This window comes from Notothenia rossii (genome assembly GCF_949606895.1).
Source record: "Notothenia rossii genome assembly, chromosome: 5".
Classification (NCBI taxonomy): domain Eukaryota; kingdom Metazoa; phylum Chordata; class Actinopteri; order Perciformes; family Nototheniidae; genus Notothenia; species Notothenia rossii.
Window position 1 is genome coordinate 34,603,366 of NC_136903.1, and position 26,468 is coordinate 34,629,833.

At 43.0% G+C, this 26,468-nt stretch overlaps 2 protein-coding genes and 1 long non-coding RNA gene across 4 annotated transcripts in view; 2 read left to right on the forward strand and 1 right to left on the reverse strand.

Moving 5' to 3' along the window:
- Nucleotides 1-5,010: 5,010 nt before the first annotated feature.
- agbl1 (AGBL carboxypeptidase 1) overlaps nucleotides 5,011-26,468 on the forward strand; it is a 181,334-nt gene continuing 159,876 nt past the window's right edge. For both annotated transcript variants that reach the window (XM_079684749.1, XM_079684750.1), the window contains exon 1: nucleotides 5,011-5,270. In XM_079684749.1, coding sequence (XP_079540875.1) covers nucleotides 5,201-5,270 — 70 coding nt within the window. In that variant the 5' untranslated portion in view covers nucleotides 5,011-5,200. The remainder of the gene's footprint in view (nucleotides 5,271-26,468) is intronic.
- The window catches only part of LOC307041399, a 91,281-nt gene continuing 70,498 nt past the window's right edge, over nucleotides 5,686-26,468 (reverse strand). The window contains exon 2 of the long non-coding RNA XR_013808744.1: nucleotides 5,686-5,918. This is a non-coding gene — a long non-coding RNA (uncharacterized lncRNA). The remainder of the gene's footprint in view (nucleotides 5,919-26,468) is intronic.
- LOC307041385 (uncharacterized protein) lies at nucleotides 17,557-20,554 on the forward strand. The gene is made up of 2 exons (XM_079684757.1): nucleotides 17,557-17,848; nucleotides 18,044-20,554. The coding sequence occupies exon 2, from the start codon at nucleotides 18,102-18,104 to the stop codon at nucleotides 19,830-19,832; it is 1,731 nt and encodes a 576-aa protein (XP_079540883.1). The 5' UTR covers nucleotides 17,557-17,848; nucleotides 18,044-18,101; the 3' UTR covers nucleotides 19,833-20,554.

Consider the following 26,468-nt stretch of genomic DNA (forward strand, 5'->3'; position numbering starts at 1 on the left):
TCAAGACTGGATTACAATATATTGGTGCCCAGCTAGACAGAAAGGCCCCAGACACTAAAGGTTCATTGACCAACAGGGGATTCTTATAAGTATTGTTGTCAGTTGGGCTAATCTGTGCTTATGATATGATACACTTTAGTTTCATCCATCCATCCATCCATCTTCTCACACTTATCCGTGGTCGGGTCGTGGAGGTAGCAGTTCCAGCAGAGAGCCCCAAACTTTCTTTTCCCTGGCCACATCAACCAGCTCTGACTGGGGCATCCCAAGGCGCTCCCAGGCCAGCGAAGAGATATAATCCCTCCACCTGGTTCTAGGTCTACCCCTTGGTCTCTTCCCAGCTGGACGTGCCTGAAACACCTCCCTAGGGAGGCGCCCAGGTGGCATCCTAACTAGGTGCCCGAACCACCTCAACTGGCTCCTTTCGACACGAAGGAGGAGCGGTTCAACTCCGAGTCCCTCCCGGATGACCGAACTTCTCACCTTATCCCTAAGGGAGACAACAGCCACCCTGCGGAGAAAACCCATCTCGGCCGCTTGTATCCTCGATCTCCTTCTTTCGGTCAGGACCCATCCTTCATGACCATAGGTGAGGGTAGGAATGAAAATGGAGAGCTTTGCCTTCTGGCTCAGCTCCCTTTTCGTCACAACGATGCGGTAAAGCGACTGCAGTACCGCTCCCGCCGCTCCGATTCTCCGACCCATCTCACGCTCCATTGTTCCTTCACTCGAGAACAAGACCCTGAGATACTTGAACTCCTTCACTTGGGGTAAGGACTCATTCCCTACTTGGAGTGGACAGTCCATCGGTTTCCTGCTGAGAACCATGGCCTCAGATTTGGAGGTGCTGATCCTCATCCCAGCCGCTTCACACTCGGTGGCGAACCGATCCAGTGAGTGCTGAAGGTCGCAGACCGATGAAGCCATCAGAACCACATCATCTGCAAAAAGCAGTGGTGCAATCCTTAGTCCACCGAACTGCAGACCCCCTCCCCCACGACTACGCCTCGAAATCCTATCCATGTATATTACAAACAGGATTGGTGACAAAGCGCAGCCCTGGCGGAGGCCAACCCTCACCTGAAATGGGTCTGACTTACTGCCGAGGACCCGGACACAGCTCTCGCTTTGGGAGTACAGAGATTGGATGGCCCTGAGTAGAGACCCCCTCACCCCATACTCCCGCAGCACCTCCCACAGTGACTCCCTGGGAACCCGGTCATACGCCTTCTCCAAGTCTACAAAACACATGTATACTGGATGAGCGTACTCCCAGGCCCCCTCCAGGATCCTTGCGAGAGCAAAAGCTGATCCGTCGTTCCACGACCAGGACGAAATCCGCATTGTTCCTCCTCAATCTGAGGTTCGACAATCGGCCTGACCCTCCTTTCGAGTACCTTAGAGTAAACTTTCCCGGGGAGGCTGAGTAGTGTGATGCCTCTGTAATTGGCACACACCCTCTGATCCCCCTTTTTAAAAAGGGGAACCACCACCCCGGTCTGCCACTCCTTCGGTACTGTTTCCGACTTCCACGCAACGTTGATGAGACGTGTCAACCATGACAGTCTTTAGTCTTTAGTTTCAAACAATTTTAAATGTGTAGACTTTCTGCCGTGCTGACATATAATATATAATCATTTGCAACCAGGATGACAAAAAGCTGTGTTCTTATTGAGGGCACAATGACGACAGAAGACAGGGAGGCTGGCTGCTATGGCAGGATAAAGTTCTTAAGTGACAGCAAGCAGTGCAGTCTTTGTCGAGAAGGTTGTTCTTATCTTTTAAAACGAGAGCTTGCTCAAGTGCTGCGGAAAAAAGAGACGTCCATCATTTTTCTACATCAGATGGGTTGAGTGTGTAGTTCATTTGAAGAGGGTTTACTTTTACTTCTGAGAGTGTTTGAAAGGCAACCAGTTTTAAACTTAAAGTTAAAGAGATATAGGTGACAATGGGAAGATGATCAGGAACAAAAGACAACCTTATACCCTGTTGCTCGAAGGTTAGAGGGGATAGGGTCCCAAGGGCAGGTGGTGTCACGATCTTAGTTTTATGTCACGGTTTTAGTTTGGTCTGTCTTGTCATGGTTTTATTTTGATATTCTGTTCTCCCTGTGTCTTGTCTTCCTCCCTGTCGTTAGTTTCCCTGGTGTGTCTCTTGTGTTTCTCCTTCCCTGCCCGGCTGTTTCTCGTCTCGTGATTACCCCTCCCTGTATTTAGTCTTGTCTCTTCCTGTGTTCGGGGTTGGTTCATTCTGTCAGAGTTGGGGAAAAATAGGACCCAAATGCAGATTGAGGAGGAAGCAGGTTTCAAAAGGAAACAAAAGGCGAGCTTTATTTACAAAAGCTGAACAAAACAAGAATCCATGAACAACTACGAGGTAAAACAAGAATCCGTGAACAGGTACGAGGTAAAACAAGAATCCATGAACAGGTACGAGGTAGCATCCAAACAAAAGGTGACTGTGACCAACATGAAGGGAGACATGGATGACAAATAATGAACCAACACAGGAAGAGACAATACTAAATAGAGGGAGGGGTAATCACGAGACGAGAAACAGCCGGGCAGGGGAGGGGAAACACAAGGGCAACAGGTGAACACAATCAGACAATTAGACACACCAGGGAAACTAACGACAGGGAGGAAGGCAAGACACAGGGAGAACAGAGTTGCAAAATAAAACCATGACAAGACAGACCAAACTAAAACAGTGACATAAAGCTAAGATCGTGACAGGTGGTAGGGCAGGCTGAGCTACAGGAGAAAGAACCTGATTGGAAGAAATGGGTTAGAAGGAAGAACTTTGGGGAAACAATGGGATAAATTGAACAGGGGAGGTCAGTTGTTGCTTTAGGAAAAAAAGAGAGTATGATTTCTCGGTAGAACGGCAGACTGAGTGGATGAGGAGGGTAGAGAAAAAGGAAAAAGAGGGTTGAATTTTAGATTGAGATTGTCAGCACGCACTGCGTTAGTAAACCAAGAAGACCCTGCCAAGAAGTGAGAGGACAAAGAGAGTCCAGATAGGGGTACACCGCAAGAAGAAAATGATATGTGGCAGAGACGAAAGAGTCAGATAAAGGGAGAGCTAAGTGCGGCAAGAGGAGATGGGGAGCGAAGGATACGGCAGACAGGTATAGTATTATATGAGATATCAGTTTGGGAGAGGGAGAGAGATTACTGTGAGCATTGAGGTAGAGCAGTTTCTTGTGAATATAAGGTCAAGATGGTTGCCAGCTTCATGAGTAAGCAGCAAAAGTTGCAAGTCTGGTAATCTTTCTGGCTGGATGTTGAAGTCAAGAACATAGCCATTTCCAGGCATGTTGGATAGAAGGTCGTTTAATTCCACAGAGAATTCAACCAAAGACCTGTTGGATGGTAAAGAACAATCTAGGTGACAGAGAAAGAAATCCATTTGTGGAAGGTCAGTAAACCAGTACCTAAACATTTCTATTAATACACCTAAATGGATGGAGGCCACAGCATACAAACCCAGTGACACAGCAACACTCAGTGTGTTGGGCTATAGGTGTTTAACAGCCTGCTGTGGTCAGCAGTGTTTAAATGTAGCCCCCTTGCCTTCATTATGCACTGTGTATAAGGTGGCAGTGTCAGGTAATTAGATTTCATTGCAAAAGTTACGTTTTTGAATATTGTTTTCTTAAATGTTTTTTTCACTTCTCATGCTCTATCAAGCCAGCTCTTCAAGAACAGATGTGCTGGATCTGTCCACCTTATATCAGCAATACCAAACCTGAACTGGTGGGTATGGGGACCCTAACCCTTGAGTCTTTTTGATATTGCTATAAGCGCTAAATTAAAGTATATTAATTCTTGCAGGCTCTCAAAATCGTTTGCAGAACACACATTGGAGCCGTGTTCTTCACACCTCTCTCTGTTCTGCACAGAAGCCTGGCAGCTGGGGGCTTTACGTTCTGTAGTCACTAGTTTGAGCCACGTCAGCAGAGCAAGTCAGCTGTTTAGCTGTCCTTGGGACTGATTATAAAAAGATTTCATATTCCGTATGATTCATTTGCAGATGATATCCAACTCTACTTTTCATTCTAACCTGAAGCTCTTATGTTGTCTAGGCTTCTTCGCTGTCTAAATGCTGTAAGTCATTGATCGGCTAACATGTTTTACAGCTCAAAACTGATAGATGGAGGTGCTGCTTGTTTCCCTCCCATGATTATTACATTGCTTTTATTTGGCTGACGCTTTTATCCAAAGCAACTTACAATAAGTGCAAAACAACAGAGATGTTCAAACTTGGAACAACAAGGAAAGGACTAACTTTTGAAATTGCTTTATTTTTATTTATTTTTTACAACAATTTAATGCCAAGGTACAATCCAAACAGATGCGTTTTCATGCATGCATCTGGTCTGCATGTCATGCATTTACATTGTATTTGATTGTGTTTCAACGTTTGCTCTTTAAACACGAATATGTCATTTGGTATGTTGTAAACGCCCTTGTAAAGCATTTTATTATGAATATCTGATTTATAAAATGTCACTTCAATGCCTACTAAGTTAGGCGTTAGTCTGTGCAACATTTTGGTCCAGAATGAAATATATCTCAACTATTGGACAGGCTATATGAAATTTATAAGATTTCCCCAAGGGGAAGAATTCTTGCACACACACACACTCACAGCAGGCTGTCAGTAGGAAACATTGGAGCCTCTGCCCCACACTGTTGACAGGGGTGATTTACATACACACTGGGCTCTTTTCACATTATACGATACACACGCACGCACGTACGCACGCACGCACGCACGCACGCACGCACACACACACACACACACACACACACACACACACACACACACACACACACACACACACACACACACACACACACACACACACACACACACACACACACACACACACTGCATTGGTCCCCTAACCAATGGGCAGGCTAAAGGCACAAGGGCATTTTAAATTTCAGCCAGGTGCTTATAAGAGCCGCTGGCACACTTGCTTTCCTGGCAGTTACACACACCAGTTTGGGGTTCCCTCACACTTGCTCCCAGTGAAAGGAGAAGAAGGGGGAAGGATTTTCTTTTTATTGCCTGTCTATCCATTGAATCCTAAACCGGCTGGATCAGAGAGACAAACAGATAACCCCATAGAAAACCAGACAGAGTGCTAGATTCAGATCTTCCTGCAGAGAAACAAGAGGAAACAGCCATCATGTTTGGTTACGGCCGAAAAAATTTCACCTGGAATGGAACGCTGAAAGAGCTGGAGGGCAGCTACCCAGGTAAGCACGATGTGAGAGTGTCTATGAGTCTGTGTGTGTTTTAGTCGTATCAAAAAGAGAGAGAGACAAAGAGATCAATATCCTACCCTTCATCTGGTTTTCATATTGAAATACAACTTAATAAGAATAGTCTGAGGTTCTGTTTGGAGTTACAAACCTTTTAACCTAACCAGTCATCTTCCTCACTAACATCCTCATCACTCTCAAAATAAAAAAACGAATTCACACATTGTTGCTGTGACTGACACAATGCAGTTTTTTCCTGTTTTGTTGAACCGTGTTCCCATTTCATGGTGCAGCACAGCTCTACACAACGCTCTATTTTTGGTGTTCCACCAGTATAGGTAGTAGGGGTTTCACAACTACCAATATTTACTAGTCAACACATTTTTCAAAATAGTAGTCGACTAGTCGACTAGTCGTTACGTCATAATAAAGACACACAAAGAGAGGTGTACAACTGTATTTTATATTGGAACTCATACAGTAACATTAAACACTGCATTTTAATTTGTGTTACATGGCTGAGTAAATAACAAACAGTAACTGGACTCACCAAAATCGACAGCAAAAAACTCTTGTTTACATAAATGCCACGTAAATCCAGTGCGCAACACTTTATTCGCTGTCCTCCACGATAACGTCCACCTTTCCATATTTTTGGTTTGGTTTGAACACCAATGCATCGACATGTGAGGGAAGGAGGCTTGACCGCTTTCGGGTGACAGTGTTGCGTGCCAGGGAAAAAACCCTCTCACTCGGGGTGCTTGTGGCTGGAATAGCCAGGTAGCTCCTCGAAAGCGGGGGAAGCGGTGCACGTTTTCTGCCCACCACTCCAGTGGATTATCCATTGTGGGGATATGCGGTGTCCGCTGGCAGTAATCCCGTAGCTCATCATCCGCATCACTGTTGACCCGTGTTTTCTTGCTGTTCGTTTGCCTCTGTTCAGTGCTGACGCTGGTCCGTTGCTCACTGGTGCTAGCATTACCGCTAGTGCTAGCTGTCGGCAGCGGGTGTCTCATCTTCAGATGGTTGCGCATAGCAGATGCATTTGTGTTTTACTTCAGTACAGCTGTACACAACTGACACTTCACTGTGGAGTTGGTTACATCTTCGTTGAAGTACTGCCATACATAAGAATGTCGGACGTGTTTTGGAGCATTTTGCAGCACCTCGTTTACCTCAATTTTTTTCACGACAAGTCAACTAGGGCCTACAGCGCCGACTAGTGGTAAAGGTAGTCGACTAGTCGACTAGTCGATTAGTTGGTGAAACCCCTAATAGGTAGTGGTAAGCACCCGGTACTTTTTTTTTATTACCACCTTGATCCAGGTTTTAAGCGACCTGAGCCCACACAGCTAAAACCCTTAACCTGCATCCTTCGATTGGTAGATTCAATTCCCTCTATGCATTGTGCTGGATGAGCACCAACACAAGTGTTTCTTCTGCCATTGAGTAAACCATGCCCACACCTTAGATTAGTGATGGCAAAATGAAGCTTTGAATGAAGCGTCGAACCACTTGGGCAATTGTGTCGGAAATAGGTTCATTTCTCGAAGCTTCAGTTACAGCGACCTCTCCTGGCGAAGTGCAAGGCTGCAGTGGGTTTAACGTATCTTTGCCTTGAAAAATATTCGATGCACACACACACACACACACACACACACACACACACACACACACACACACACACACACACACACACACACACACACACACACACACACACACACACACACACACACACACACACACACTAAGACTGAATATCATGTTCTATTTGCATTTAAAGATTGATAATAGTGTGTATTGGGTTATTGAGAAGAGACTAGAGAGTGCTTGACATTTTTTTGGGCGGAGAGGGCCTTTTATCAGTTATTAAAGTATTAAAGTTGAAAAGCAATGATTAAAAGTTGAACTATTCCGAGCTTTGAACCAGCTGCGCAGAGGATATCGCCACATCCTGCCCGCCGGCTCTATCCACTGGACTATCAATTCCTTAGACCATCGAAGTGTTTTTATATTACTCATTGTCTTTTTGTTCACAACTTCTCCACATTTCGAAGTGTTTCACGAGCCAGAACGACCTATTTTTCTTCCTGGCTTGCTCTATAATGATCCAATTCAAATGCAATGCCAACAACAACTCAACAGCAACAATGCAAACTACGACAACAACCCACACATTGCGCATTGTTTAGAGCGGTTATAAAGTGTTGAAGCGCTCAAATTTGAAACTGTTTCAACCTGTCACCTGTCAGGATCGAGACGAGGCAGTGCATTGAATCACCTGATTGGACGGCGAACCAGTGAGTTGATTAATTCAGGAAATGAAGCAGTTGCTGGTTCGGACGTCGCATGTCACGTGATTTGAAGCAGTTGCTGCTTCGGACATCACATGTCACGTGATTTGAAGCAAGCTTCGAAGCACTGCTTCTATGGAATAGGAAGTCCAGGGTTGAAGCTCCGTTCGAAGCTTCAGTGTCAAACTGCCATCACTACCTTAGATCTCTTGACTCCAGACACTTGAATGGATAGAAGGATGAGGAGAGAAGACTTTTAATTGCTTTATTCTTAATTGCATTTTATGATTACCTATCCTGACCTTTACATTACTATTAGTTTCCTGAACAAAATAAATAAATAAACATCTTATGTTTCATGTTTCATAGCCCTCTATACTAAATGTGTCTGCATGAGTAACCAAGATCACTTCCCCTGATGTGTTTGTCAAAGCGTTATTGACCGCTTCATTTCATGTTAGAATAAAATAATTGTAAAAATGCATTACTGCAAATCAGTAATGCATTTTTGATGCATTGTTTTTTGCATTGATATACAGTGTGATGTTTGCCAAAATTGGAACATGTTCCACCAACTGCAGCTACTTAAAATGTTAAGTTTGTGTGTCGTTGTTGCAACCATTTTAGGTACTTATTGGATACCAAGTTGTGCGCAGAGCAGATAGCAACACTGCTGTTCAATTTTAGCACAACATAACCTTTAGAATCCTGTGCTCTTGTAAGTATATAGGTGTATTTTTAATGTAGGTGTTATGCAAATCATATAGCACCCTATATGAGTGTTAAGAGGGGGCGAGTTGGGGCCATTGCTTTACTGCTGCATCATGTTAAGTAGCTATAAGCAGACTTGTGAGAATAACAGCACAGTTCATGGATTAGCTTATTTTCCACTTCAGCCCTGCCATACACATTTAACAAGCAGACACACCTATATTGTTATCTTAAGTTATTTCCTGATCTGAAATTGTTTTCTCTGTCAAAGGAGGTAAAGAGATACTTTTTTTCTTTTTCATCTCAGCTGTTATTAGATCCATTATTTCCTCACTTCATTGCATTATAGGACACAGTTTCTGTCAAAACTGTTTTCACAAGTACAGTTACCAGCCGAGACACAGAGGAAGTACCACATAGGCTGGAGTACTTTTTCTGGTGTTATTTTTCTGACAGATGTTGTCATTCGAGCGGCAGTCAGGGAACAGGTGTGTAGTTAAGATCGAAATGAAGGGCAGATTTGACGATGGGGTTAGTCTGAGCACGGGCACTAAAGTAGGGGGCAGGAAGCAGGGAAGAGGCCACTTCCGGCACGCAACTTCAATGTTCTGGATCAATTTCAGCGTTGTTATAGAGAACAAGCTCTTAAAGCTAAGACACACTACCAGCTAAGCAGAAGACAGCTGCCAAACTAAGAGAAAGAATACCTGGCGAAAAAAATAATGGAGTCGGTGGGGACCAAAAACAGAGCAGAAAGAGAAATAATATATTGGTATTAAATACATTAAAGCTCACCTATTAGGCTATATTTTAACAATATATTATATGGCCACAAAACATGCCTCTGAGAGGTTTTGCTCAGAATACCAAACAGATCACCCCTCTATTTCAGCCCTGTTACAAAAGTGCTGGTTCTGGGTCTGGCCCTTTAAATGTAGCCGCTGCTGGCCACGCCCCTTTGGAGCGTCCGCATGCAAGCAGTGAGCTCTGTGAAGAGAAGGCTGTCTACCAGCAGAAACTCAGCTAAACGCTGCAGTGATTAAACACCATATTATGTTCCAAACCACTGAGTGTTAGCGATGCTTGCTAATGTAAACACAGACCATAGTACGTCCAAAACACGTCACGCATTGTTTCTGATACAACAACGTTTCTGATAGGGGACGATAAGGCCGTGGACATAAAGCTAGCCCACATTTCCATAATGTCGTCATGAACGCAGCAAATCTGGATCAGCTCCGTTGTACCCCCGTTTTTAGAGATGTGGGTTAGGAGGAAAATAGAGAGGGGTGTATTTTCTGATACTTTGTGAGTCTCCTGACACACCGGGGACACATATTATATAAAAGACATCAAAAAGTGCATTTTGCATAATGGTGAGCTTTAAAGAGGCCCCTTTCCTGTAGTGTGTTATATAGGTTATTGTGCATTGAAATGGTCTGCGTAGGCTTTTTTTGAAAGATCAGTTAATGCATGTTTAAAGAATACTGTGCAACAGGATTTTCTCAATTAGTCCGTAAAGATCTGCCTTTTTCAAATCTAATATGAATACTTATTATTAAGAGCATATCTGGTTAATTTATGGCCATAACATTCTTTCTTACAGTTTGACAATGTTAGCGATGTTTTCTTTAAAGTTTGGTTCTTTCAACTAATGGTGGTGGTGCTTTAGCTTCTATATTTGGGAAGGAGCTGTTTGTTCAATGCTCCTGAGTGCACGCTTTATGATCACAGGAATCGTAAAAGGGGAAACGTGTGTTACAGTGACTTTTGCTCCTGAAGTATTTCTTGTTGCATAGGAATGTAAAGTGGTTTGACCCTGACTTCAGTAGTTACTACCGTGATCATGCAACACGCATGTAACTATGGCAACGTCACAAAGATGTTACAGATGAGGGAAAAGGGAGATTGACAGCAAGAATGTGCGTCTAGCTGTCCCTCGAACACAATGAGCGCTCTTAAAATCTCTGAGTCTACCAGAGGCTTGTTGAAGGTCAGCATTGAAATTACTCAGCATATCGGGCAAATCTATTTGAATTCAACTTTTAGTATATGAAAGCTCTAAGGGTGATCTGTGTGTGGCCTCAGAGAGATTTCTCTTTGACTTTTATGCTTTGATACTGACACTGCTGACTTGCCTCTTAACCTTGTTGGCAGTCAGATTTCTATCAAACTACAACAGAGTTGACAGAAAACACTCTAAATGCAATAAAAATAGCGCATAATGCACTAGAATTAGAGTTTCTGCTAGATCATAGAGCTATTGTTTTTGGTGGTTACTATCAGCAAACACACTCTTCAGACTAGTGTGGGCACCGGAATCAGATTTCTTCCTATCAGATCTGTGCTGCTTTTATACTGTATGTTGTCCTGAATCGAAATTGGGTAATACAAACAGCAGGAACTCAACGCAGAAACGAAGTGCGAGTTTTATTTAGGGTAAAGCTGGCACAAAAACTAAGGGAGCAGATGTTAGTCCCATTTTCTTTTGTGATGACTTTTGAGAGTTAATCTTCCATGACATTTTCTGGTGAACAGATGATCCCAAAAAAAATAGAAGATGGGATACGATTATTATATTTTAGATAAATTAGTTATATTTTATGATAAAAAAATGATTGCATTTGTAGTTCCTGTGCCACCTAATGAATCAAATCTTAGTCGTTCTTAGGTGTATTTTACCATTCTATCTAGATTGTATTCCCTTTACATGAAGAAACTTGAGATTGCGCTTTATTTATTTAGACACAAGGGCAACTCAATCATACAATCACACAGGCAGGAAAACAGGAAGTAAAACCACACAAGACACAAGTAAAGACAGGAAGTAAAACCACACAAGACACAAGTAAAGATAGGAAGTAAAACCACACAAGACACAAAGAGAAAATGCATTTCAAAATAAAACATTAAACACCAGGATCATGATAATGTACACAAGAAGTAAATGGAATGTATATTTTTAGCGATTTATCCAGTTTTTATGAAACCTCAAAGCACTTTACATTTACAAGTCATCATTCACCCATTCACACACATTCATAAACCACCATACCATCGGGAGCAACTCAGGGTTAAGTATCTTGACCAAGGTCATATTGACATGTTGACCTGCAGGAGTGGATCGAAACGTTCCAATTGAAAGAAGACCGCTCTACCTCACGGCCACAGGTAGTATTAAAAGACTAGAGTGTATATTTAAACAATATAAACATAATGACTCGGTGAGAGAATAAACTGAGTTAGGGTCTAAAATAGAAGCAAAGTAATGTGGGAGAGATGATACTGTCACAGCCTGTTGTCGGCAGGCATCAGAGGAGAGGCTTAACGAGACAGCTGCAGCAACACACAGGGTCTTCCCTCATAATTAGGGAAATGGAAATGTGTGTGTGTGATGAGCCTGGAGAATCTTATCTGAGACACAAGTGTGTAAGTGATTTCACCTGTGGATTAGCATTCTATCCCCCGAGGGGAGGACAAGGCCTATTTCAGTGGATCCATTTGTCTGAAAGCGTGTGTGTTTGATGCCATGTTGGGATTACCCTTGGTGTGTGTGTGTGTGTGTGTGTGTGTGTGTGTGTGTGTGTGTGTGTGTGTGTGTGTGTGTGTGTGTGTGTGTGTGTGTGTGTGTGTGTGTGTGTGTGTGTGTGTGTGTGTGTGTGTGTGTGTGTGTGTGTGTGTGACCTTTTGAGGAGATAGCATGCGGTAAAGTTCATGCTGGCTGGAAAGCTGGCTATGAGCTCACTGGCTGAAAGTTAGGATTAAAGATGGGTATAAGCAGTGTGTCCTTCAGCATTTGTCCAAGTCTGTCTCCATTACTCTCTCTCTCACACACACACACACACACACACACACACACACACACACACACACACACACACACACACACACACACACGCAAACTGGCACTTCATCTCATCTGGCAAAGGAAGAAATGAAAATAGATATGAGATGCTGATGAGGGGAAAGACAGAATGGGACAGAGATCCACCGCATAATAACATATGGCTTAATTGAATACTCTTCGCCGATGGTTAGTTTTGGACATAATGCGGTCTTCTCTTTTTTTCGATATTCGACTATTTCTAAAAAGGATGCTTTGAGAAAGGGCCTGTGTGCAGTTATATCAATGCGCAAAAAGAAGTGGAGCGAAGGGGCGGAGCTATCAGAACAACGAGGCGCAAGCTTGGGTCAGTCACACACAAGTGACTACTGTTGCCCCTTTCACACCAACGCAGCTCCCGTTCTAGCTCCGTGCTTCGCTCACAACAACAACAACAACAATGGGGGACTGCGTCGGGTCGATGACCGTGTTACTTTTACTACTTCTCCAACCTTGTACTTTTCTCCAGAGTGTCCTGGTTCATTGTTTATTAATGTGGTACAGCGGCATTTACCGACCGCTGCAGTGCTGCTCGTCCACCGGAGTTTATTCTCCCGTTAACTCACAGCAGCGGCCGCTGTAAAGTATTCACTGTCTGACTGTCACACAAGCAGCTGATAAATATCCCCAATTCCCCAAGTAAATGTGTTTCAGTATGAATTGACACTGTTTGGCATCACAACGCTTTTATGAAAGTTTCTCTGGTATAAAATGGGTGATGTGAGCATAGCAACCGAAGCTAAACTGACTATAATGACTTGTAGCTTGTTGTTATAACTTGTGGCATAGGCTAAGCCATTTTCTACAGGCACATTTTACAGGCGTATTTTTTTTTCATTATGACTCTACTTGTGATAGTCGGACATGACAACCTGAGCAGCCCATGTATTGATTCCATCTGATAGCTATAATAGAAAACAAAACGTCTGCCCCCTCCACAATGATCAATAACAGCGAACGGATGGTCAAATAAAGAGAATCACACGAAGCCTGGTTACTGGTTAGTGTTGCCTGACTTTATAAAGTGTGTTTTCTTTACAAGTGTGTGTGGTTGCGTTCTAGTCACTTTGCTCAGCGCTACTGCTTGTTTCAACTTTTATTTGCCGTATAGGCTAGGCTACTCTCCATAAACTGTCAGTTCAGGTTAATCTCGCCCCCCTCCGACGTAAGGGTGACGTATGTGGTTCTTGCCTAGACCGACACATTTTTTGTGCTTGAGAGGTTGTAATAACCAAGTTGCAGTTGTAATGGAAAATATATTATAAATATACATATTTTTCAACATGAACGTGAACATTTCATCACTAAGTTCATTGTTTTTCTACAAGCTACAAAACTTTTTTTTTCTTCTGTGACTTCAAATTTGGTTCCGTGGATATTTTTATACAAGTGTAAATGTATGCACACAAGCTCAGATTTTTTTTCTGCAAGGGCTCACATCAGGTTTACACGCTCTCGCATTTTGCACCATGTCTACCTTCATATTTAAATGCCATTTTGAATACATGAAATCGCTTGTTTTTTTCATGATAAAAACAGAATTTTTTTTATTTTCCATAATACATATCTGGGGAATGGCTTTTTTTTATCACAGTCTTGGATATGTCAAAGATTAGCAACAACATTTATTTTTTTCCATTATTATTTTTTGCACAAAATCGGATTAAACAAAAAACTCCCACATTAGTCATTCGGGACAAACATTTCCACTTCTAAAAACTGCTATAAAATGATAACAACTTTTTGGGCGTAAATCTTTCAATCAACTTCAGTCCTGATCAAAAATACCAAATATTTAATTGTTTTCAGGATTTTAACCCTTTAACTGCCAGTTTGAAAACACGAATTCGCGTTTTCTATGAAAAACGTGCACAAAAAGTCAGTTAATTACCATATAATAAATGTTGGGGGGGTGGCTTTTTTTATCACAGTCTTGGATATGTCAAGATTAGCAACAACATTGATTTTGGTACATTATTAGTTTTTGCACAGAATCAGATTAAACAAAAAACTCATACACACTCGTACATATTAAACCTCCTTATACCTTTTGTGTGTGAGTGATTGTGTGTGAGAATGAGACAGGACTAAGTGTGCTCTCATGGCGTTTTGTTTTTCATTTGTGCTGTTTCATGTGTCTTAGAGGTAAACAGATGTATGATCTTGACCCAGCTTGACCTCGATGTTTTTGAATTGTTTGGAACTTCAAAGTCCTTTGATAACGTCTCTTTAGCAAACAGACATACATACACTCCTTCAAGTAAATCAAAACACCTGGCTGCAAAGCCAAAGCTTCAAATATGTGTAGTTTGGCTGGCTGGTCATTTAATTCCTGTGATACGCAACAAGCAGCAAGATGAAGAGGAGCTACTCTGTGTGACAAGAGGTCTCATGCAGCCCGTAACTTCAGCTGCAGGACTCATCCTCTGAAACAGAAAAACCCTGAGAAGGAGACTCTGGTGTGGACCTACCCAAACGGTTATAATGGGAGTGAATGGGACATTTGGTGAATGTGTGAGTTTTTTGTTTAATCTGATTCTGTGCAAAAACTAATAATGCACCAAAACCAATGTTGTTGCTAATTTTGGACATATTCAAGACTGTGATAAAAAAAAAAGAATTATTATATGGAAAATAACTGCCTTTTTGAGCACGTTTTTCATAGAAAACACAAATTCATGTTTTCAAACTGGCAGTTAAAGGGTAAAAATACTGAAAATAATTTAATATTTGGTCATTTTATAGCAGTTTTTGGAAGTGGACATTTTTGTCCCGAATGACTAATGGGGAGTTTTTTGTTTAATCTGATTTTGTGCCATAACTAATAATGCAATTTATTTTTATTTTGCTGCTAATCTTTGACATATCCAAGACTGAAAAATCCATTCCCCCGATATGTATTATATAGAAAATAACTAATTTTCTCTGTTTTTATCATGATAAACAACAGCGATTTCATGTATTTAAAATGGCATTTAAAGGGTTAAAGTCCTGAAAATGATTAAATATTTGGTATTTTTGATTAGGGCGGAAGTTGCTTTAAAGATTGAACCAAAAAAAAGTGGTGAATAAAATATTTTAATATAATGTTTTTATCAAAGTCTTTGGCAGCGGACATTTTTGTCTTGAATGGTCAATAAGCGTAGTCGATTTCTAACACAGTGAATTAAAGACCGATTTGAAAAATGTAAATTGGAATTCCAAAAAAGATTGAGAAAATAGCCTTGTTACAAAAAAATCAGGCCATTTGCAACAACACAACCAAAGTTATTACAAAATGAAATGTGATAAATGACCCATATGGACAAAAACGTCCACTGTGATACCGGAGGGTAGAAATGAACTTGTGAAAGTTATGCTGCTGTTGCTGCTGTTCCAGCTGTTAAAAGCATGGAACGGACAATTTTTTCTTTGCAGAAGCAATATCAATCAATCAATCAATGTTTATTTATATAGCCCAATATCACAAATGTTACATTTGTCTCAGTGGACTTCACAGTTTGTACAGAATATCAGTATGACAATACGACACCCTCTGTCCTTAGACCCTCACATCGTACAAGAAAAAACTTCCAGAGAAAACCCACAGTTTAAAGGGAAAAAATGGGAGAAACCTCAGGGAGAGCAACAGAGGAGGGATCCCTCTCCCAGGACGGACAGACGTGCATTAGATGCCGTGTGTAAATTAAAAAGATAATACATTTGCAACATAGGGAGTCCAAATGTTTGGAAATGCATGTGTGTATAATAGGAAGATGAATCCACGAGGATATCCATCCAGGACTTATGATCCAGGACCACAGCCACGACTCAAGATCCAGGACTCGCGATCCATGACACAGGACCGCAGGATCATCCATGACTCCGGATCCCGGCGTATATAGACACCAAAAAGAAAGACATTTGGGGAATCTGGGTTAATCGGAACATGAGAGTACACAGGTATAGACAGAGAGAAGGAAGAAGTAAGATGTCCCCTGACAAACTAAGCCTATATCAGCAAAACTAGGGGCTGAATCTAATCAGCCCTAACTATAAGCGTTATCAAAAAGGAAGGTCTTAAGCGCACTCTTAAAAACGGATAGGGTGTCTGCCGCCCGAACACAAACTGGAAGCTGATTCCACAAAAGTGGAGCTTGATAAGAAAAGGCTCTGGCTCCCACTGTACTTTTAAAGACTCTAGGAACAACCAACAACCCTGCATTCTTGGAACGCAATGCCCTAGTAGGACAGTAGGGCATAATGAGTTCTTTAAGGTAAGATGGCGCCTGCCCATTAAGGGCTTTGTAGGCGAGAAGAAGAATTTTAAATTCTATCCTGTGTTCTATAGGGAGCCAGTGTAAGGCAGCCAGAACAGGAGTAATGTGGTCCCTTTTCCTAACTCTGGTTAGTACACGAGCTGCAGCATTTTGAATCAACTGAAGCGACTTGACTGACTTCTTGGTACACCCTGATAATAAGGAGTTACAATAATCCAGCCTTGAAGTAACAAATGCATGGACTAGTTTCTCTGCATCGTTTTGAGGCAAGATATGCCTGATTTTTGCAATGTTACGTAGATGGAAGTAGGCGGTCCTTGAAATGGATTTTATGTGGGTGTTAAAGGATAAATCCTGATCAAATATAACACCAAGGTTCCTTACAGTCTCACTGGAGGCCAAATTAATGCCATCCATAGTTAGTATATCTTTAGATAATTTGTTTCATAGATTATTCAGGCCAAGTACAATAACTTCAGTTTTGGTCGTGTTTAACATCAAAAAATGTAAGGTCATCCACGTTTTTAAGTCCTTGAGGCAGTCTTGAATTGTATTTAAATGATTAATTTCATCAGGCTTGATTGATAAATATAGTTGAGTATCATCCGCATAACAATGAAAGTTTACAGAATGATTCCTTATAATATTGCCGAACGGAAGCATATATAGTGTGAACAAAATAGGTCCAAGCACTGAGCCCTGTGGCACTCCATGGCTAACTTTGGTTTGCATGGAAGATTCATTGTTGACACATACAAACTGAGAGCGTTCAGATAGATAGGACCTAAACCAGCCTAAAGCAGTTCCCTGTATGCCAACTAAGTGCTCTAGTCTTTGCAATAGGATATCATGGTCGATAGTATCAAATGCAGCACTAAGATCGAACAAGACAAGAATAGAGACAAGTCCCTTGTCTGAGGCTATTAGAATGTCATTTGTGACTTTAACCAGAGCTGTCTCTGTGCTATGATGTGTTCTAAAGCCAGACTGAAAATCTTCAAACAAATCATAGTTTTTTAAGTAATCACACAGCTGTTTTGCGACTGCTTTCTCAAGAATTTTTGAGAGGAACGGAAGATTAGAAATAGGTCTATAGTTGGCTAAAACCTTTGGATCGAGGTTGTGCTTTTGTCACGATTCTCATGTTATGTCACGTTTATAGTTTTGTAGGTTTGGGTGTTTTTGCTGTTTTCCATGTCATGTTTTGCTTTGGGTTATTGTCTGGTCCTTTTCCCTGTGTTTTTCCTCTTGTCATTAGTTTCCCTGGTGTGTCTAATTGTCTGATTATGTTCACCTGGGCCCCTGTGTTTTCTCCTCCCTCCTCACCTGTGTCTTGTTGTGTGATTGAATCTTGTGTGTATTTAAGTTCTGGGTTGTCTGTCTGTCTTGGTCGGTTCGTCTTGTTCCCTGACTAGTTCTGCGGTGAGTGTTCTGTTTGTGTCATTGTACATTTATCTCATAGCCTTGAAATAAAGGAAGTTCAGTTTATATCTGCATTTGGGTCCTGCTTGTTTCACAAACCGTGACAGTACGAACCGACCAAAAAATGGGCCCAGCAGATCCGTTCGAGTCGGAATTATTAAATGTTTCCTTTTTTTTGGCTAACTGCTTGGATAGATGGAAGAGAGCACCCGGAGTTCAGCAGCGGGAGGCTGTATTGTCGGAGGCGCGCCAGATGGCTAGGGAGAAACCAGGTATGGTGAAGTTCTTACCTGGCTGGATTTCAAAGATCCTCCCTGTGTGTGATTCCCGGCCTGCTAGCCCCAGGCATGCTAGCTCCCGGCCTCCCAATTCCCAACCTGGCACCATACGCCTTGGTGGGTTCCGTCTGAAGTCAACCCGTGCTTCTGCCCCAGTTCCTGCTCCTGTCCAGGAGTCATATTCTGGAACTCGTCTGGCTTATGGAGGTCCACGGAGTATTCAGGCGGCTGCTAAGAGTAGGAGTCGCAAGGCCAAGCTAGCAGCTCAAGCCCCAAGAGCCATGGTTCCGGCTCCAGAACCGGACCTTACAGCCATGTTTCCGGCTCCAGAACCGGACCTTACAGCCATGTTTCCGGCTCCAGAACCGGACCTTACAGCTATGTTTCCGGCTCCAGTGCCGGCCCACACAGCCATGTTTCCGGCTCCAGAGCCGGCCCACACAGCCATGTTTCCGGCTCCGGAACCGAACCTTACAGCCATGTTTCCGGCTCCAGAACCGGACCTTACAGCCATGTTTCCAGCTCCAGAACCGGACCTTACAGCCATGGTCACGGCTTCAGTGCCGGCTCCAGTAACCATGGTCCCGACTCCAGCACCTCGTCTCCGGTTGGCTGTCCGTCCGACGCCAGCTCCCCGTGTCCTGATGGCTGTCCGTCCGACGCCAACTCCATGTCTTGTCACGTTGGAGGTCCCGCAGACTACTCTTCTGCCGGGGGTCCTGCCAACCCCATGTCCTGAGCCGTTGGAGGTCCCGCAGACTGCTCTTCTGCCGAGGGTCCTGCCAACCCCATGTCCTGTGCTGTTGGAGGTCCCGCAGACTACTCTTCTGCCGGGGGTCCTGCCAACTCCATGTCTTGTCACATTGGAGGTCCCGCAGACTACTCTTCTGCCGGGGGTCCTGCCAACTCCATGTCTGGTCCCGTTGGAGGTCCCGCAGACTACTCTTCTGCCGGGGGTCCTGCCAACCCCATGTCCTGAGCCGTTGGAGGTCCCGCAGACTACTCTTCTGCCGGGGGTCCTGCCAACCCCATGTCCTGTGCCGTTGGAGGTCCCGCAGACTACTTTTCTGCCGGGGGGCCTGCCAACTCCATGTCGTGTCCCGTTGGAGGTCCCGCAGACTACTCTTCTGCCGGGGGTCCTGCCAACCCCATGTCCTGAGCCGTTGGAGGTCCCGCAGACTGCTCTTCTGCCGGGGGTCCTGCCAACTCCATGTCTTGCCACTTTGGAGGTCCCGCCGACTACTCTTCCGCTGGGGGTCCTGCCAACTCCATGTCCTGTCGCGTTGGGGATTCCGCCGACTGCTCTCCTGCCGGGGGTCCTGCCGGTCCTGTGTCCTCTTCCATGGGGGATCTTGCCGACACCGGCTCCTGACCGGCCTCCGGAGCTGTCTGGTCTTCACCCCTCCTCGGACTCTGCCTTGCCCCCGGGCCGTCCGCCCGAGATTCCCTCCATGGACTCTGCCTTGCCCCCGGGCCGTCCGCCCGAATTCCCCTTTTTGAACACTGCCTTGCCCCCGGGCCGTCCGCCCGAATTCCCCTTTTTTGAACTCTGCCTTGTCCCCGGGCCGTCCGCCCGAGACCCGTCCTCCAGACCCCCTCCACCCACCCTGCTGGATTTTTGTTTTTTTGGGACGTCTGGAATCCTTCCCTTGAAGGGGGGGGTTATGTCACGATTCTCATGTTATGTCACGTTTATAGTTTTGTAGGTTTGGGTGTTTTTGCTGTTTTCCATGTCATGTTTTGCTTTGGGTTATTGTCTGGTTCTTTTCCCTGTGTTTGTCCTCTTGTCATTAGTTTCCCTGGTGTGTCTAATTGTCTGATTATGTTCACCTGGGCCCCTGTGTTTTCTCCTCCCTCCTCACCTGTGTCTTGTTGTGTGATTGAGTCTTGTGTGTATTTAAGTTCTGGGTTGTCTGTCTGTCTTGGTCGGTTCGTCTTGTTCCCAGACTAGTTCTGCGGTGAGTGTTCTGTTTGTGTCATTGTACATTTATCTCATAGCCTTGAAATACAGGGAGTTTTCAGTTTAAATCTGCATTTGGGTCCTGCTTGATTCACAAACCGTGACAGCTTTTTAAGAAGCGGTTTTATCACTGCTACTTTGAATGATTGTGGAACATAGCCTGATAATAAAGACGTGTTCATAATATTTAATAAAGAAGTGCTAATTAATGGAAAAACTTATTTTAACAGCTTAGTTGGAATCGGGTCTAAGATACACGTTGATGGTTTAGAAGAGAGAATCATTGAATTTAATTGTTCAAGGTTTATGGCTGAAAAGCATTCTAGTTTACTATCTCGTGTAATATTAGAACTTACGTTTCCGGGAGCTGTTGATAACACTATACTGGTCAAACGCAAGAGGTCATTGATTTTGTTTCTAAGAGTAACAATTTTATCGTTAAAAAAGCACATAAAATCATTACTACTGAGTGCTATGGGAATAGAAAGCTCAGTCGAGCTGTGGCTCTCTGTCAGCCTGGCTACAGTGCTGAAAAGAAATCTTGCATTATTCTTATTCTCATCGATTAATGAAGAGTAGTAGGCTGCACTCGCTTTACGCAGTGCTTTCTTATATTCATTGAGAGTAATATGCCAAATTAAACGAGATTCTTCAAGTTTAGTGGAACGCCATATCCTTTCAAGTTGTCTCGACTTTTGCTTTATTTTGCGGGTTTCGGCATTATGCCATGGAGCTAATCTATGTTGTTTTATTTTCTTCTTTTTCCAAGGAGCAACAGAGTCTAATTTTATTCGCAGCGCATCTGTAGCACTATCAACAACATGATCAATTTGAGGTGGTGTACATTTTGTATAAGTTTCCTCCCTTACATGCAGACATGCTATCGAGTTAAGTATTGGTGGAATCTCTTCCTTAAATTTGGCTATAGCACTAACGGATAGGTTTCTGCTGCAGGAGCTTTTGGCTAATGCTTTGTAGTCTAATAACAGTACTTCAAAAGTTACTAAGAAATGGTCGGATAAAGCAGGATTATGCGGTTCGACTAATAGTTGCTCAATTTCAATACCATAAGTCAGAACAAGGTCAAGAGTGTGATTATAGCAGTGGGTTGGTTTATTTACACTGACAGAAACCAACAGAATCTAATATAGAGTTAAATGCAACAGTAAGGCTATTTTTATCTTCGTCAACATGAATATTAAAGTCACCTACGATAATAACTTTATCTGTTTTAAGTACCAAAGTTGATAAAAACTCAGAGAATTCTGATAAGAATTCTGAATAAGGACCTGGTGCACGGTACACTGTAACAAATAAGATTGGCTGCAAAGTTTTCCAGGTCGGATGCGTAAGACTAAAAACGAGGCTTTCAAAGGAGGTATAATTTAATTTTTGTTTAGTATTGATAAGTAAACTTGAGTCAAAGATTGCTGCAACTCCACCTCCTCGGCCCGTGCCTCGGGCAATAAGAGTATTGATATGGCTGGGTGGAGTGGCCTCATTTATGCTGACATATTCTTCATGTCTCAACCAAGTTTCAGTGAGACAGCATATATCAATATTATAATCTGATATTAAATCATTTACCAATATTGCTTTAGATGCTAGATATCTTATGTTTAAGAGACCACATTTAATCTTCCTGTTTTGTTGCACTGTAGTAGTTGTTACATTGACTTTTATTAGGTTATTATGTATGACACCTCTATTAGGTTTTACCTTAAATTGTCCTTGAGCAGACACACACACCGTTAATATTGGGTATTTTATTGGGTTCGGGATTCCTATGGATGACTGCCTAGGAGAGAGCGCAGAGAAGCGTGTAAGACTGCGACTCTGCCTCCTGGTCTCAAATCCAGTTTGTCATGGATTAAGTCCACAAAGCCCTGAAATGTTTGCCGAAATGAGATTTGCACCTTCCAAAGTAGGATGAATGCCGTCTCTCTTAATCAGACCAGGTTTTCCCCAGAAGGCTGTCCAATTATTTACGAAGCCCACATTGTTTGCTGGGCACCACCAAGACAACCAGCGCTGAAATGATGACATGCGGCTATACATGTCATCATTGATCAGATTGGGGAGGGGACCAGAGAAGATTACGGTGTCCGACATTGTTTTAGCATAACTACACACCGACGCCACATTAAGTTTGGTGCATTCTGATTGGCGTAAACGAACATCATTACCACCGACGTGAATAACAATCCTACTGTATTTACGTTTATTTTTAGCCAGCAGTCTAAGATGCGCCTCAACGTCGCCCGCTCTGGCCCCCGGAATGCATGTGACTGTGGACGCTTCGGTCTCTAAATTCACGTGTCTCATAATAGAGCTACCAATAACCAGAGTTGGCTTCTCAGCGGGTGTCTCGCTGAGTGGGGAATATCTGTTAGATACGTGAACGGGTTGGTGGGGACCTGCGGGTTTCGCGTTATGCCCCTTCTGAACAGTCACCCAATCTCCCTGCTGCTCGGGAGTTGCCGGGGGACGGCTAAGAGGAGCTACCTTTTGCCGGTCCGCACCGGCTAACATGGGCTTTACTGTAACTGAGTTATTTTCTAAAATGCGGAGCCGGGCTTCTATGGCTATGATTCCCGCCTCCAACCTAACAACTATACTACATTTAACACACACACACACACACACACACACACACACACACACACACACACACACACACACACACACACACACACACACACACACACACACACACACACACACACACACACACACACACACACACACACACACACACACACACACACACTACTGAAACTGATACAAGGCTCAGTTCCAAGGAGTCGCCATACCTGTAAAAAAGCTTCAGCTGTGTAATTTCAGCTTGCAGAGGGAGAGTGATCCATGGAGAGAGCGCTTTTTGCTTTCTGTCAGAGAGATGTGAAGGGACAAGAGGACATGAAGAAGAGGGTCAGGAGTTCACGTAAGCTTGTTGCCAGCAACTCAGTATAGATCATTTGGGCGAAGGGGGTGGAAAAGGAGGGGTACACTCATTAAGTTGTGTGACAGAGAATGTTCTATCATCACCTCTAATGAGAAGAAGTAACTACAGATGGACGCTTGTGCTCATCAGACACACACCAAAAACAACATTCCTCCAAATGGATATTTGTCACTTTCCTTTAGTTAGAATTGTCATGGTTAAAAGGAACCAATATCCACTGTTGACAGGAAACCGGAAACATTGATCTCTTTGTTTACCAAGTCTTGTTGACCCATCCTTCCAACCAAACCAAACACATGTACACACACCACTGATTCTAGGCTGGATCAGTTGGAAGGTCTGTGGTTGGAGTGTCCTTGGGAAATCAATCAAATTGTATTTATACAGACCAATATCACAAATTACACATTTGAGGCTTTACAGTGTGTACGGTATACCTCGGTGGGGACAAGATGAAACTCCAGAAGACTATAAGACAATCGAAACTGAAATAAATTGAACAAACCTTGGGGTGAGCAGGGCCGTTTCCAGCTTTTTTGGGGCCCTATGCAAGATGCTGTTTGGGGGCCCTAGTTTTTACAGTTTTTTTTAACTACAATGGGGGGGATTCCGAAGCCTTTAAGAAGATCTGTGGAGATGCATCAATCTGTTAGACTTTAATAGGAAAACAGGCTAATTTCACGAAAACCAAGCAATTGAAAATTACAAAAAATGATATTAAAAAGGTAAACAATAAGGCTCCTCTATGTCAATAAATGCAAGAGATGCAGCATTTTCTCAACAATGTTTAATTTACATGTTTCCTCTTCCTCAGACGTCACTCATTGGCTGACAGCCCAACGATGATTTGGACTTTATTACCCCAAAAACACAAGCCACAGCTTTGCTATCATTGCAGTTTAGTCGTGTTTATATCCTACATTGGATTTTTAAGCATATAATGCTTCACCGAACACAGGAGGGGGCTTGGCTGTATACAAATAAAGACGGCTCATTTGAATTCTCCCCAAATATATTGAGGCTGAACCTGAACTTTGAATTCACTGCTGCCATCATAATCTTGGCGATCTTGTTAAAATTGTGAATGCAGAATTAGAAATACTATGTAACTGGTTTGCAGTTAATAAATCATCCCTTAATGTGGCCAAAACAAATTACATGTTATTCAATAAAAAATCTGATAGTAGAAATGACTGCATTATACGGATTTGCAATACTGAGATAGAAAAAATTGTGCATTAGGACTGCTTGTTGACGAAAAACTCAATTGGAAGCACCATATAAATTATGTACAGACTAAACTGTCATGTGTGTGTGTGTGTGTGTGTGTGTGTGTGTGTGTGTGTGTGTGTGTGTGTGTGTGTGTGTGTGTGTGTGTGTGTGCGGGAGCTGCCTGGACACTGCAATCGTGTTGCGTGCACTATCCGCGCTGAGTGTGCTGACTTTTCCCACAATGTCCCACTGTCTGGCTGCCTGCATGAAGTGAAGTGCTCGGCGCAGTTGTCGGCGCAATGTCACTCTGTTTTCATTTAAACAGCTCCTTATATCCGTTAGCGCAGCTAGCTAGCACCAGATGCTAACAACAACAACAATACACGTAAGGTCTCTCTCTGGCGCCACACATACACACGCCCTCCCGGTCCTCCTGATGGCCAGTCAGTGCCTGCCGGTGAGCGTGGAAGTGTGGTCTGCCGCAAGCGGACTACATTAGCTTGTAGATGGTATTTTAAACTCGAAACTACGGGGCGGCCGAGGACAAAAAATACACATGCGTTAATCTCGTCAAAATAATTAGTGGCGTTAATCTTTTTTTGCGTTAACTTGACAGTCCTAATTTTTATTATTATTCATTTGCCAAGTAGCCTACATGTGTACATATGTATATATTTATATATAGTATTTTCATTTCCAAAAAAAGACAGTGCTATCGACATGTGCAGAAAATGACATAATCCGCCTATAGGAAGAAAAACGGCCCTGGGGGTGAGCAACAGGAGGAGGATCCCTCTCTCAGTACGGACAGACGTGCATTAGATATGTGTGTATAGTCAACAAAAAAAAAGATAGTAAAATTACGCAATCAAAATGACAGCAAATAATGTAAACGTATATAATCCATAAAATGGATCCAGAAATGTGTCAAAAATCTTTCAAATGTTGCAGAAAAATAAGAATGTGTAGCCTCGAGATAAGCCTGATTAGGGAACTATTTAAGTAAGTACAAACTTTCTGAGAAAGTAGGCCTATCGGCAGGGGCGCGGGAAGGGGGGTGCTGAGGGCGCTGCAGCACCCCCTAGTGGCGGGGAGGGGGAGTGGAGCACCCCTGCTTGCAAATGTATTTTATTTGTATTATATATATTTATTTCATTTAATTGTGCCTGAGATTATATTTTACATTATATATTATTATTTAAATGATAATTTAAAACTATATAATACATTATTTTGCTTCAGGGAAGAAAAAAAAAAAAGATGTGGAAAAGAAGTTTGTTGATAGTTTTCAGTCGGCTACTTTTAACGTGACACACAACAACACAAGTAACTGACATGACGCAAAAACGGATATCGGAATTTTTTCTCTCTAAAAGCGCTAAATCTGCTAAAAATATTGAATTAGAAGATGCAGGGGCAAGACATTTGTCTACTACAACCAACGAGCAGCAGCCTCCTAGCAGCAGCACCGATGAAACTGGAGCTAGCAGTTCAGCTGTGGCTAACGCTAGCCATGGCCATACACCAGGTGGTGCAGTTGACAAGCTAGACCCGACACCTACCGTTTTGGGGTTTGATGAGCCGTGTCGACCAGACATACGTTTTCCTGCCAGGAAAATTGGGACAGAGACCTTCGAGCGGTCATTTCAGAAAAGCTGGTTTACCCGGTGGAAATGGGTGCATTATGTCACGGAGAAAGACACCGTTCTTTGCTTCACCTGCTGCAAAGCCATAGAGAAGGGCTTAAGACATAATGACAGAAAGAAAAGTTCATTTACAGTAGGAGGCTTTTGTAACTGGCATAAAGCAACCACAAAGTTTAGCCAGCACGAGTTGTCTGACATTCACTCAGAATCGGAGAGAATGCTTGCTTCGCTGCTAAACACTCCCATTAATGGTCTACTGTAGGAGATTGTTGAGAAAGAGCAAAGAACGGCCAGAACAGTCCTAGAGCTAATATTCAGATCAGTAAGATTCATCGGCAGTTTAGGACTATCATTAAGAGGCCATAACAATCGAGATGGGGTGCTATGGAAACTGATGATGGAGCGGACATTTAGATTGCCAAAATGCCGGGAGTGGCTGCAGCGAAGAGACAACTGGATGTCCGACACGGTACAAAATGAAATACTGGAGATATTCGCCCATTCTGTTCAAAGAGAAATTGTGTCCGAAGCGAGAGAGCATCCTTTCTATGGTCTTACT